At 42.5% G+C, this 14,958-nt stretch overlaps 1 protein-coding gene and 1 long non-coding RNA gene across 15 annotated transcripts in view; one reads left to right on the top strand and one right to left on the bottom strand.

The window, feature by feature from the left end:
* The window catches only part of RAPGEF4 (Rap guanine nucleotide exchange factor 4), a 320,273-nt gene extending 308,295 nt beyond the window's left edge, over positions 1-11,978 (bottom strand). For 2 of the 4 annotated variants that reach the window (XM_084999522.1, XM_021075197.2), the window contains exon 1: positions 11,812-11,978. In XM_084999522.1, the coding sequence (XP_084855648.1) occupies positions 11,812-11,876 (65 nt within the window). In that variant the 5' untranslated portion in view covers positions 11,877-11,978. Of the gene's footprint in view, positions 1-11,433; positions 11,711-11,811 lie in introns of those variants that run through there. The other 2 variants (XM_084999527.1, XM_084999530.1) reach the window with 2 other exon arrangements.
* The window catches only part of LOC110256990 (uncharacterized), a 127,182-nt gene continuing 123,534 nt past the window's right edge, over positions 11,311-14,958 (top strand). For 3 of the 11 annotated variants that reach the window (XR_014829556.1, XR_014829555.1, XR_014829561.1), the window contains exons 1-2: positions 12,114-12,832; positions 13,071-13,279. This is a non-coding gene — a long non-coding RNA (uncharacterized LOC110256990). Of the gene's footprint in view, positions 11,468-12,113; positions 12,833-13,070; positions 13,280-14,958 lie in introns of those variants that run through there. The other 8 variants (XR_014829560.1, XR_014829566.1, XR_014829563.1 and 5 more) reach the window with 7 other exon arrangements.

The following is a 14,958-nucleotide window of genomic DNA, read 5'->3' as shown; positions in this document are numbered from 1 at the left end:
ATATTGCTGTATCATTTAATTAGCTGAAGAGGAAAATATGATGGGAATTCAATACAAAAAAACATTATCAAATGGCAGATGATGGGATAATGATAGAAAAGACTGTTTAAGATAGTGAACAAATCCTCAAAGTAAAATCTGTTGGCGTTTATAGACATTCAGTACCATTTTCTTGCTTTGGTGCACTTGTCTGAGAAAACACTGATCCCACAGAGGTATCAGACAAATTCATCACTGATTTAAAAAACAAACAAACACTTAACTGGCTAAATATGAATTCCAAAAGTCCATCAGTATGATGAGGATGTTGATACTACTATCAGTCAGCCATCAGCATCTTTGATCAAAGGCTCACATACAGTATCTTTAGAAACTCATTTAAATAACAGTACTTTTCCTGATCTGTCTGATGTTCATCATTCTCCAGGGACAGCTTTCTTTTTTCTCAAAAATTATTATAATGAAGAACTAAAGCGAGCAGTATTTTGGATATCTTTAAGCAGTGACATTTAAAGGATAAACCAAAATTTCAAAATTTATCCCTTTTACCTTCTGAAATTACCTTTGTCTATTGCATCAACAAAACTGGTAATATGCCATAAGTGCTGTAAATGAAAAATTAGTTTTCTTCCTTCTTCCCTACTGTGTTTCTCTCTTGCGAGTCCCCTTCACTACTCACATGGAAAGCTTCACTTCTCGTATTTCTAGTCACCAAATATCGTAGGGGGGTTCCCCCCCAACAAGTCTCCAACACCAGCTGGGTGTCCTGCAATTGAACTCAATTCAACCACCGTCTACCAGAAGGTAACATCAGCTCTCACAGGCAAGGGTTCAGGCCCACAAGACTGCACCCCTACTCCTATGCCAGATGCCAGTGGCAAGCTCAGGTTCTCACTAGTGCTTTTGACCAACCAAGCTAAAGAGGTTCCCACTACCCCCTCCTCAGGTTCGAGGAACTCACAGAACTCAGGGAAATGCTACTGACATTACCAGTTTACTAAAGAATATGATAAAAGATACAGTGGAACAGCCAGATGAAGAGATACACAGAGTGAGGTCCGGAAGGGTACCGGGCTCAGAAGCTCTGTCCTCATGGAGTTTGAATGTGCCACTCTCCCAGGTGGATGTATTCACCAACCTGCTCTTTGAATCCCCCACACCATCACTGCATATCCTCTTACTTTTACTCTCAGAACACTTACTACCACCTATCTTCTCCTGCTTTGTTCACTACTGTATTTCTCACCACCTGGAACCACATCCAGCACATAGGAGGAATTCAACAAATAATTTTTTGAAGGATTGACTGAATTAATTAATGCCTTCCTAATTGATATTTAAATTCATGAGGTCAGGGGCCATGTCAGTTTTTCTTACTAATATTCCAGCAAGAATGTCTGGTATATAGAAAGTGAAGAGTAAAAATCCCTGAATGAATGAATGAATGAATGAATGGTAGGAAAGGAGATTACTAAGAATCATACCCTTTTCCTACAGCACATTTGGGCTGGAAAAAGAGAAAAGCAGATGAGGACAAGGGACACTGGAGATAGAATTTTCCTATACCCCAAGTTTGTTTTAAAGAAAACATCTAAGAATCAAGAACCCAACTCTTTCTGTAACATGTTCAGTAAGTAGCCAATCAATGACTAGAAAAATAAGACTGCAGAGCCAGAACACCAGGCACTATATTAAGGCCTTCATTTGAGATTTAAAGAGAACTGAAATTTCACATACAATAACAAGAATCAAATGTTTAAGTTCTAAGTAATATCTACTTCCCTTCAAAGTTCTTTTCTGTTTTCAATAGCTCTAACAATTAAATCTTTTCTAAGGGCTTTTTTTTTTTTTTTTTTTTTTTTTTGTCTTTTGTCCTTTTTAGGGCCACACCCGTGGCATATGGAGATTCCCACGCTAGGGGTCTAGTCAGAGCTATAGCCGCGGGCCTACCACCTACACCACAGCCACAGCAACGTGGGATCCGAGCCTCATCTGCGACCTACACTACAGCTCACAGCAATGCGGGATCCTTAACTCACTGAGCGAGGCCAGGGATCGAACCCACAACCTCATGGTTTCTAGTTGGATTCATTTCTGCTGTGCCACGATGGGAACTCCTCTAAGGGCTTTTAAAAATTATTTCCTAGGAGTTCCTGTCGTGGCACAGTGGTTAACGAATCCGACTAGGAACCATGAGGTTGTGGGTTCGATCCCTGCCCTTCCTCAGTGGGTTGACGATCCGGCGTTGCCGTGAGCTGTGCTGTAGGTCACAGACGCGACTCGGATCCCGCCTTGCTGTGGCTCTGGTGTAGGCTTGGCAGCTACAGCTCCGATTAGACCCCTAGCCTGGGAAACTCCATATGCCGCGGGAGTGGCCCAAGAAATGGCAAAAAGACAAAAACAAAAAAACAAAAACATTGCTACTCAACTTTACTAATTTTCACTATCTCTGATATGAAAAATAATATTTATGAAGGATTTCCTGAAAGAGAAGTAATCCACCCATTTCTAAAATAGCCTAAAATCTATCCCGGGATTAAATCATACCATCAAAAAGCTGTATATTATACTGGCCCCCTAGGGAAAATACTCTGCTGTAATATTCCTTTGGGATTATGCTATCAAGATGTATTGAGAAATATGTGAAATATGAAATCCATCGCTGAATTCACTGCTGGGACATAGTGTAGGATATTGTTCATCACTTTGCAGAGTATCTTCTCCATGAGGTTGAACAGGTCAACAGGTTTATTGCCCTATTTAATATGCTTGTTTAGCATATGAGTAGCTTGATTAATTGTTCTTCTCTGGCAGAAATAATTTTTGTTTGTACATACTGAATAATGAAATAATTGTGCTTCCTATTGTATGCTACATGAGAAATCACAGCTTTAATGCTCTTATATTAGAGCATTAAATTTCTCTTAGAAATGTTAGAGAAATTAATATATTTCTCTTATTAGAAAAGAAGAAAAGCTTAAAATTAATTATCTAGGTTTTCATTTTAAGAAACCAGACAAAGAGAGTAAGTTAAGCCCAAAGTAAGTAGGATAAAGGGTTGAAAAGCAAAAATCAATGAATTTCTCAAACAACAGAAAAAATCAACAAAAAATTGGTTCTTTTAAAAGATTAACAACAATTGAGAATCTCCTCACAAGGTTAGTGAAGAAAAAAGAGAGCAAACACAAATTACTAACATGAGCTATGAAGGAGGGAATATCACTGTACATCCTAAGGATAATAAAGTAATACTAGGAACAAATCTATGACAGTAAATCCGATAACTTAGATGAAATGGGCAAACCTTGAATCAACTTATTTAAGCTGACACAGAAGAAAAAGAAAACCTGAGTAGTCATCTATCTATTAAAGAGACAGAATCTGTCACCAAAAAACTTCCCACAAAGACTGCTCCTGACCAGATGATATCTATAAAACATTTTAGGAAGAAATAACATTAATATTACACCACTTTTTTTTAAATAGAGAAAAAAAGAAATGTTTCTTAGTTCAAGGACGTCCACTCTCACTCTTTCTGTTCAACTTTTCTCTGGCAATCCTGGCCAAAGCACTAAAGCATGAAAAATACATGATAAAAAAAAAACACAAAAAACATAGAGATCAGAAAGAATAAGTAAAAATGCCAGTACTCACAGACAATAAGATTGTCTACATAAAAAATCTGGAGGAATCTACAAAACAACTACTGAAACAGAATAACTTGTCCAAGGTTATACCATTAATCAAATCAAAACTAGAATCCAACAGTCTGGCTCCCAAACTCTTAACCCCTACACTATGCTTGCTACATCTGCATTAGCCTACAATCCCCAACACAGCCATTACAGTATTGAGATATTGGTCTCCTCCTTTGAAGTTCCAGAAACAGAGGTTCAGAAAGATTAATAACTTCACCAAGATCGCATGGCTAAAGGGTTGGCGATGGCAGAATGTTCATCCAAGTCTGGCGAATCCTAAAACAAAGTTAATTCAAAAATATGTTTTCCTGACTGAAATAAGGAAACAATGAGAAGATCCAGATCTAGATGATGAGGCCCTAAAATAAAGCGATGCAAAACAAAAGCCAAGAGAAGAACAGGTGACTGGTTAGGTATGACAAGGGACATAGGAAAGGGAAGATACAAGTGATATCGAAGTCTGAGAATGAGAGTGGTGGTGTTATTAATCAAACAGGGAAGTAAGAAGCAACTAATGGAGAAGAGAGTTATGAAAGATGAAGTCGGTTTTATATAATCCAAATGTCAACTTGTTAGGTTAGGGATACTTTTGTCTGTAAATGACAGAAAACCTAACAAAAGAGTGACGTGTAGAAACAGGACGTGTTCTTCATAAAAGAAAAAATTTGAAGGCAGACAACTATTGATCTAAATGCAGCAGCTGAAGTCAAAACTGGAGTCTGTGTTTTTCCTGGCCCTTCTTTCTGGGATTACAATATGGTTTTCATAGGCCCAGGCCTCAGTTGGTAATTCCAGGCAGACATAAGAGAACAAAAGAGTGTCAAACCCATGTGTACCTTCCATCGGTAAAGCAAAAACTTTCCTAGAAGCTTCTAGCAGACTTTTGCTCTGACTTACTGGCCAGAGGTGTGTCACTTGGGCACCTGGCTTCTAGAGAGGCTGGGAAGATAAGAATTTTGTTTTCCCAACCTCTCTAGCAGAGGTGGGTGCAGGAAAACAGTATCTGCCCCCAAATATTAATGGGATAGTTGATGTGAGACTATCCAACAGAGATTCAAAAATGCATCTGGTCTAGAAGATAAGCCAGAAGGATACAGAGTGTAAGTAATCTGCACAGAGCATAGGAAATGGGTAAGTGCTCCAAGAAAGAGTGTGCACAAAGAAGAAAGAGGGTAGTAACAGCGCAGTTTTTCCTGACTGATGCTCATGGATACAGCTGAGTAAACATGGCAGCCTGATGCCTCCATTCCAGCTGGTCAGATTGTTTGTTTTCCTATGTTTGGCTGGGTCTTTCTCTGTCATCCTCCCACCCAGTTAGTTCCATCCTCTTCCTCTTTCCTCAGTCTCTCGGTATTCCCAAGATGGTCTCTCCTCTCCCCTTCCCTCAACTGTGAACTGAAGGGACTGGAAGGAAAATTCCCTCTTCCCTGCAACTGTTCAAGTACATAAAGGTGGATCCAAATCTGGCTAAATTAGCTGCCTTTGGGAAGGGGAGGGGGAATACAGTGAGAAGCAGCTACTCTGGAAGGGCTATGAAATCTTATAAATGCAAAGGAAATTCAAACTAAAAAGGATCTGCCAATACTGCCCTCACTGAAGGACCTGGAAGACCATTTAGGGGAACCCAAACTAAAATACGGAGGCGAATTTGCTCTGCTGAGCACTACTTTTCCTTTGATGATTCTTTTGGGCTCCCAGGCCATGTTTAGGAAACGAAGTTGCAGGCCCAAGAATGTGATGGACCAGGTACCTTTCTCCTAGACCCACCGCTCCATGAGCACACCAACCTCCACGTGCCTCCAGTTTGAGGGAGTCCGGCTCTGGCTGAACCTTTCCTTTCCTAAAAATCTAAAAGGGCAGGTAGAAGCAGCACCACAGAAGTTAACCCTGATTACATAAGAGGCTGTGTTATCCTGTAATTGCTCCACACAAATGTCATGTGCTTCCATGTTTTGAAGCTCCAGTAAGATGAAGGTGTAGATAAGACAGTGGCCAAGCATTAAACTTTAAAAACAATATATTGCTGGGAGCTCTCTGGTGGTCTAGTGGTTAGGATTCGGCTCTTTCACCACTATGGCCCAGGTTCAATCCCTGGTCTGGGAACTGAGATCCCACATCAAGCCACATCAATCCCACATCATGGCCAAACACTCACAACATATTGCTAACATCACAAGAAGAGGTCACCTGGTATAATTCATAATGCAAGCATATAATACTTCCGAAGGATTATTGCCCCCCAAAATCACATCTAAATCCAATCAAGCTTTAGCTCCAAATACCACATTACAGAGGACAAAGTAACACATTAAAAGACACCATGGGCTATAATTTTAATGTAGACTGTAAAAAAAAACCTGTTTCTTCAACAAATTTATTACGAAGAAGAAAAGGCGAGAGCTGGAAGGAGAATCCAGAGATTTAAAAAAGACCTAGCAACATATCAATTAAATATAACTTTTCTGGACCCTAATAAAACATGCTGCAAAAAAGAAAAATTTATGAGATAAATCGGAAATTTTGAACTCTGATTGGATATTTGATTATGCTAGGAATTAATGTCAAATTGTAAGATGTGTGACAATTTTTTTAGAGTCCTTAGTTTTTAGAGATATATACTGAAATGCTTACAGATAGAATAATATTGTATGGGACTAGATAGAATAATACTATATAGAATAATCCTGGGATAGTGGGGAACAGGTGTGGGTATAAATAAAACAAGACTGGCCGTGAGCTGATAACTGGTTGAGGAGAAGGGGGTGGGACAAGAGAATTATTATTCCATTCTCTCTTCTTTTTGTATGTTTAAAATTTTTCCATAATAAAACATTTAAAATAATAGATTAGAATAGGGCAATACCATGTCATTAAAAAAAAAAAAAGTATTCACATCAGCCAAGAAAACAAGGAAGGCGGCAGCAGAGGCAGATGTTGATGGTGCCCAGTCAAAACCTTCCCAAGGTGAAGGGGGCCAGTGCAAGGACCGGCCTGCATGGTTGCAGAGACATCCTCCACCCCTGATCCCAAAAGCGCGTTCCTTAATCAAGGCACTACACTGAAGCGAGAGATAAAATGAACACAGTACAACACAGCAATACAATATAACATCAAGTGATACACAAAGAGGAGGGAATAGGCAACTGTGATGAAGTCTGCCTTGTGTTATTACATTGTTGGACAAAGTGTGCCATGGGAGCCCATGGAATGGTCCTCTAGCAGGGACAGGTGATCGCCAAACTGTCCTGACAGATTCCCAGAACTACCTTCTGATTATAATTCAATTCCCAGACTCTGTCGCTCTAGGAAGAGAATGAGCTGGCCAGAAGTCGTAAGAGTCCTGATCTCCTGGCAGCTTTGCTTCTCATTGTAAATGCATAACGTGGCCTTCTAATAACAACTGGATTTCCACACAGTTTGCCTAAAGAAGGAATAGCTTAGCTGAAGGTATCCACTTCTCTGATGTTATTTTCAAATTAAAGAACCGTCCTTCTAGTTTTTACAGTCTCGGAGAGTTTGGTGCCTATGTGTCTGCTCCTGAAGAATGTATTAGCTCTGGGTGTGCTGACAAATCAGGGTCCAAGACTGCCACACCAACCCTAAACCCTGGGTAATGTCGTCCCTTGGGACTTGCCTGGGTAGACACCAGTCTTCCCCAGTGACAGCCTTCTGCTCTGCATGCTTCTTTGATCCTCCATATTCCTCAAGGCTGGGACCGTGTCTGATACTTCTTTGATATCTGAGTCATCCTCTCTCACCATGTCTGCTTTGAAGCATTCTGGTTTTTAACAAATCTGTTCCTTGATTTCTTTCACTCTCATTCAGCACCATCGAAATAGCTAACTCAACATCTATTTGGGGATCAAGTCACATGCAAAGACATGGGTAAGAGGCATTTTTTTTTGGCCATGCCTGAGTCATGCAGAAGTTCCTGGGCCAGGGATCAAATCCGCGCCATAGCAGTGTCCCAAGCCACAGCAGCAACACCACCAGATGCTTAACCCACTGAGCCACCAGGGAACTCCTAAGAGGCATTTTCTAAATGAAACTTTACTAATTTTTAAATTCCTTGCTGTTTTGAAAGATGACAACCTTTTCTACATATCCATACCACGCTAACTTCATTTTCTGCTTGGGTCCATGATCACCAGTGGTGCTCAAATAAGCCAATCAACCAAGGACTTTCCTCTATGCTATACTTCTAACCGAGGAAAAAGAAACCAAGCATTGTAAACTCCCTCCCAGGCAAAAAACAACTTCTTTTATCTCCAGTGGTTTCTCTGTCAATGGCTTAGGTAGATCTGTCATCTCTAAAGGGATGGGAGACTTTTTCTCCCAAGAGCTCCATCGTAAATACACTCTGTGGGCCAGGCAGTCTTCACTGGTTGCATGGCCTCAGTTCTGCCACTGCAGTGTGAAAGCAGCTGCAGACAATATGTAACCAAATGAGCATGGCTGTGTTCCAATAAAACTTTGCTTATGGACATTGAAATTTGAATTTCATATAAATTTCATGGGTCACAAAATATTAATCTTCTTGTGGTTTATTTCCAACCGTTCAGAAATGTGAAAACATTCTCAGCTCAGGAGACAGGCAGGCAGCTGCCGGATTTGGCCCACGGGCCATAGTTTGCCAATTCCTTCTCTGTACTGATGAATACTGGCAGGGATTCACTACAGTATGTGAATATGTGTGGTCCCTTCCTAACATTTCCTAACCAGGAGCATTATGACCTGTAATGATTCTTAAAATTCACAAGTGGCAAAATGTAAAATCTTACGGGGAAAATATTTTCGCTAATATTTTGAAAAAATGATCAATGGTATTTCACATGTCTTAAATCCCAAATAGTAGGGTACTAAGTACTTACAGTTCTAGTTACAATTCCTGTTTAGAAAAAAATTGTAAGGTCAATGAAATAATGCTAAGCTTGTTTTGCTTTCACAATACTGCCTGCTGAGACTTTTTTTCAGTGTATTTTTATCATCTAAATGTTCAATGTCTTTCTGATTTTAAGATTAGCATTCATACACTCTCACCTTCTTAATCTTGCCATAGTCCAAGAACTTGGATGCTTGACACATAAAAAGCTTTTGATTTTCTGTCTTTGGCCTCATCCATATATCCACATATTTTAACCCCCTCCTCACATGAAAGCTTATAGAGTGCTGCCTGTCTATGATAACTTCCTCCGCCCACTTAATGAACATTCCTAAGGAATTATTTTCCTTTTGTTTTGTTTATTTGTTTCAACTTTCATTACATACTCCTTTACTCTTGCAGACTTTCCACTTTAATTGCCCTGTTTACTTCCAACCTCTCAGTTGCTCTTTTTCAAGCTGTCCACAATAGTTGCCACTTGCATAATACATCTGTCAAAACTACATTTCCCAGCTGTGGAAAAGGTCCCAGCATCATTTCCTCAAATAGGACCTGGCAGTTCACTGTACCATTTCCTCTTGGTTTTTGTGTGTGCTTGAAAATGTCCATAATCAAGAGTTTTAGAAAAATAGAGCATATGTTTCTATGCCCTCAATGTGGTCCCTAGAGGAATCTGTGGTTGAGAAGAAATGAGCATATTTACATGCCACACCTGTGTGTCTTTGTGCGCACCGCCCCCTTTGCCTGGCATGCCCTCCTAGAATTCTCTGCCTGATAAAATTCCCCTCAATCTCCAAGGTCCAGGCAGGAACCTGTGGGAAACGTCCCTGGCAGAGCTCATGACTCTCTCCTCACTCCCAAAGCATTCCATACGTCTCCATTAAAGCACTTATCATTGCATTGTGGTTAGTTGTTTATGTAGCTATCCCACCCCCAGCTGCCCACCCCCTAAGTCAACAAACAACTCTCACCTTTTTTTTTTTTTTTTTTCCATTCCTGGTGCCCAACACACTGCCTAACACAGTGCCTGGAATAGAGCATCAAAATTGCATTTCTCAGAAATATCGAAAGCCATGTCCCAAAAGGAATGACTTCAGAGGACTTCCCAGGCCAACTTCCATCAGTACCCTTAATCTTCCTCCCCCCCTAAAAAGTTAACAATCTAAGCAAAAACACAACTTCAAAACAAGTACCTCTAGGCCCTCTTACAAGGAGATTGCCACTCCTAAACTCTTCGTCAAAGGAATGCCAACATCAACACTGGGGAAAATGCAAGGTTCTCCTAACACCACAAAATAAAATACTCACATCGCACCTCACAGTTTTCAAAGTACTTTCACAATTTTTTTTTTTTTCATTTGGCCCATTCATCCTTGGAAAGACAGATAGCTTTATCATTTTTCACACACTCAAGTGAAATAAAAGTGACATGTCCGAGATCAGAGCTGGTGACAGCTCTGGGCCTAATACCCTTCATTTATTGATCTGTCTACTCTCCGGCACTCCAGGAATGCTAGGCTCAATATTTGTGGAGGATTCCACCCCCCAACCCCATCCCGAAAATTTTCCCCATTATGAATAGTGATGTTAGACTAGATTGTGGCACTATGTTCTAAAAATCCATTCCAAACAAAATCATTTGGGCAAATACACATTTTGAAAAGACTCAAATACATCCCACTTGTGTTAGTACTGCTCTCTGATTTTGCGGAAGGTACTTATTGATTAAAGGGTTGCTGGTGAATTACTGACTGTTCAAAAAATGGTATGCCATGCATTTCTGCAAAAAGAAAAATGCAGTCTATTATCTACAAAATTCACCCATGAGGAAGCACCGCTATTTATAAGTACAAGAGCTTGATTTTCTCTCCTTTGATAATCCATCTTTCCTAAACTACTAAATTTAGATTACTTATCACATTAGCAGGCTCTGCATTTATACTTGCTCTTAGTTCCTCTACCTAATTCCGTATGATTTAACCATCACTTCAATTCTCTTACTATTTATTGCACCGCAACCCTTCTAATATTAGCACGGATCATCTTAGACGTAAATAGGGCACTGCCTGCCAAAAAATCTTGCTACTGTGTGGTAATTGAAAGTAAAAATTATTTCTCAGATACATTAACTTATTCAAATGAGGCCCATTTAGCTTTTCTCGAATTAATTTTTTTTTTCAACAAACGCCTCTAATAGTAAAGTATGCAGAGCATGTCACACTTAAGATTTTCAATTTTGATCTGGTTACGAATCTGCTAATTGTAAAAATTTCAATATGGCAGGGCGCAAAATATTTCACACAAATGCAAATAGAGATGTCATGCAGTTAGCTGCAGGACATGAATCATTGCCCTGCTGCATCAAACTCGAAAATCAGAGGCAGTTCACTCGGCAAGATTTCTTACCCAGTTCTTAAAAGTTCAGATGCATTACCTTTTTAATCAGTGAAATAAACTATAATTGCTAACATACTGTGTAATGTTTACCGCTAAACCCACAATCTGGACAAACAGAAAATTATGCTGTCAGAGCCTGGAAACAACTGCAGTCCGCTGTTTCACACAGCACCCTCCTTACACAGGGCTGTCTTTGGGAGTTACAATGCCTTATGGCTTTAATTTTTTAGCGTAAGGGTCATTTCCCCAGAGGCAGGTGTTAGGACGAAAGCAGTCTCCCGCGTGACCTTCCTAACACAGACCTTGAGCAAGAGACTGCGGGGGCAGAAAGCTGAGAATTTCAGAAGGCACTTGACAGCTCCACTGGGTCCTTCACACTTGGCTTTCAGGAACAACAAAAAAAGCATGTTACTCTGCACCTGCCTCTCCCCCCACCCTCCTTAAAACTTCAATTACCTTTACCCCTGAGGGTCTGAATAGTGGGAAGAAGGTAGGTCTCTATTCTTCTGTTCCGGGAAGCCAAGGAAAATAAACCCCCACCCAAGCGCGGGGCCGGGAGTCGCGGGGGGCGGGGGCCGAGGAGACCCGGGGCACTGGAGAGGCTGGGGCTCCCCTCACTGCTCCGCAATTTCTCCACCACGTGTGAAAATCTCCTGCACGAGGCGCCTACTGGGAGGCCTGGGTCGCGTCCCCCTGGGATCCAGGGCGCTGAGCCTCCGCCCCCTCCCCGCTCGGGGACCCTCCTCCCGCGGCCCCGGCGGGCGTCTCCGCGGCGATCTCCAGGCAGAGGCAGCGCGCAGAGCCCCGGCCTGGAGGGGGCCCTTCCCCGGCTACCTTTTATCCAGGCAGGCGATCCACTCGGCGGAGGAGGAAGAATGGGCAGCGTGCGCAGCGACCATGTTGGGCAGCGGCGCGCGGTGTCCCCAGGCTGCGGCGACCTCCCGCGCTCGCTCTGCCTCCGCCTTGCCTCCGCTTCGCTCGCCGCGTGGACCCGCTCCTCCCCGCCCGCCTCGCGCCCAACTCGGCGGCGATGCGCCCGCCCTCCCAGCGGCCTGCCGGGCTGGGGGCCGGCGAGGGAGGGGGACCCGAGGGGCGGGACGCGGGGACCGCGCTGCACTGCGGCGCCCGGGGGGTGGGGAGTCCCGCGGTCCCGCCCGCTGCGGGGAGGAGGCTGGGGGCGCCCCGGGCTGGCGGGCCACCTGCGACAGGTGGCTGCTGCTTCTCGGGAAGGCCTGGGCCCCACCCCTCACCTCCTGGCCTCTGAAGCGTGGAGGGAGGGAAGGCGCCACGGGTGGGGGGACGGGGGACGGATGTCAGTGTCTATATATTTTTCATACAGCAAATGCCACTAAAATGGCTGCTGTCTCTCGTTTCCTTAGAAACCCATTAGTCTTCCTCAGCAGCTGTCAAAACTTGCTCACCTTTCCTTTTTCCCCTTTAAAAAGAGATGGAGAGGAGGGCTATGCTGGCGTAGGCTGGGAGCGCCCACAGAGGTCTCAGAGCGTGGAGTCTAGGGGACAGTTTCTCCTGAAGGGTGAGAAGGGCTGGGATAGAATGGAGAGGCCGTGTAGGTATGGTTGGCGGTCCGGAGGGGAGGCTAGTGGGCCAGAATGGTGACCAGTGGGGTTGACAAACCAGTCTCTGGACTTGAACCTTGGACTTGCTTGGGTTTCTATCACTTGCTTGGTGGAAAAAAACCACACACACTAAGAACTGGAAGTAATGGGGCTACAGCAGAACTGAGATTTGGATGCCAGGGCCAAGATTCCATGCACTTGGGGTAACCTGAGTGGCTGACTTCATATGTCCTTTCCGTGGCTGGAGTGTGGAAGGAGTGGCCACTACCCCGTCTCTGGTAGGTGTACAAAATAAATATGCCTAGAAGTTGTTCGGTTACACTCTGCCAAAAGTCAAATTACATACTGATGGCTGTTTAGGAATTTGGGGACAAGTTAAATCTTTTGGTCTACTACCAGGCAGTGTTTTGATATAGATGGTGTGCATTTGGGAGTAGACAATGGGGAAAGAGATGTAGGATTGCTAACCTCACTTTGCTTTTTTTCTCTCTACCCTTCTCTCTCTCCCCTGCTCAGAGGAGGTTCAAGGAGACTGGAGAGAATGAAACAGCAGGTGCGTTCTGGCATGCTTTTATCCTACTCAAACTCCAAAGAATCTGCGTTTCCCCTCTGCTCAGTAGCCTGGATCTGGTTTCAGACCTGCCACGGTTCCCTCGGCAACACCTCCCTGCTCAGAGCTTGTCCCCCAGGTGACCTCCATCCTGTTGGTTTCTACCATGTTTAAGGTAAATCGCATTTAAAATGCTATTCTGTACAAAGATTGTCAAAGGCATGTATGTTGTTGCTTTTTTTATGATCGAGGTATGAAGAAGGAAATGAGTCTCCTACATTTAAGATTCATATATAAAGGCATTAGAGAGTTCTTGAGACCATTTCAAGGTCACCAAATGCTTTCTCAAAATGCCTTTACTCAGAGAATGCTTATAGGTAAGGAGCCAGAGGCTAGAGGATAAAAGGACTGCGCATGACCTGTCATTTCCGGAGGCTCCGAGTTGCCATAGTTTTTCGCTATGATACTAATAATAGTTGCCATTTATTGAACTTCCGCTGAGTGTCAGATGCTGTGCAGAATTGTCTACATGTGTTATCTCATTTAATCTTCAGAACATTCAATGAAGCAGAGCCAGGACAGATGTCCAGGGTTACTCCACCAGGAGGGACAAATATCTTTAAAAATGTAATGTAAATAGAGAAAATTATGTTTCTCAGTACTTTGGGGGAGAGTGTGGATTGGATTGGAAGAAAAGATGCTGATGAGCTGCTTGGAGTAGGAGTGAGAGCCCAAGGATTCTAACATGCTCGTGTGGGTCTAATGTACTGCTAGGCTTTTGTATTGCCCTGTGAGGACCCTGTCTTCCCTCTAGATAGAAGTTAAAGAATTGTTTAAAGAATAGTCTTTTGAAGGAGCACCAAGAATCATTGACTTGCCCAGAGCACGAACATGTCGCTGTTCAGCCCTGGATATAGGTTCCAGTAACTCCAATATACTGACTAGGACACTGAGCCTCAAGAGGGGTCAATACCTTGCTCATGAGACCCCAGCTACTGGAGTGGGGGACCCCGAATCGGATTCAGGTCTGTCTGATTCCAAAGCCTTTGCACTTGGTGATGGAGTCACTGGTTCTGTCTATAGCCTAAGAGTAGAAGCCATACCAAGTAATAAGAACACCCTGAGGATGTGGGTTTCCATCTCTGGCCTCACTCAGTGGATTAAGGATCCGGTGTTGCTGCAAGTGTGGCGTAGGTCACAGATGTGGCTTGCGTTCAACCCCTAGCCTGGGAACTTCCATATCCTGGTGCAGCTGTAAAAAGAAAAAAAAAAAAAAGATACAATCATATGAAAACTCATAAGCACATGCATGTAACTTGCTACTTACATTAAATTTTGTATATATGTGTTGAGATACATGTATTCATATGGACCTAAAAGCATTCATATTTTATAGGCTGCTTTTTCTACCTGTGATGGAAAAAATGCTTTATATGTTTAAAAGATATCCTCATTAACATTTTACTGGCTACAAAATATTCCAACATATGGGTATAAATTTACCTGAACTTTTTTAAAAATTGAGGTATAGTTACATTTAATACTATATTCGTTTCAGGTGTGTAGCATGATTCAATATTTATATACATTGCAAAACAATTGCCACAATAAGTCTAGTTAACATCCATCACCACACATAGCTACAGTTTTTTCTCTTGTAATGAAGTTTTAAGATCTACTCTCCTAGTAACTTTCAAATATACAATACAGCATAATTAGCTATAGTAAACTTTTGTTTGAAACCTATTATTTTGATTGGCAAAAAATGTTTCTGCTAAATCTCCTTCCTGTGTGACAGCGCACTCTGTGACAGCTACAAATCTCCACTGATGATCTCCAGTGAGATGAGGATGA

This window comes from Sus scrofa, chromosome 15 (genome assembly GCF_054392235.1).
Source record: "Sus scrofa isolate SSC_HxYL_T2T_F1_AM1 chromosome 15, Sscrofa_HxYL_maternal_Yorkshire_Landrace_v2.0, whole genome shotgun sequence".
In the NCBI taxonomy this organism is placed as follows: Eukaryota; Metazoa; Chordata; class Mammalia; order Artiodactyla; family Suidae; genus Sus; species Sus scrofa.
Note: the sequence above shows the minus strand (reverse complement) of the source record. Positions and strands in the feature narration are given on the sequence as shown.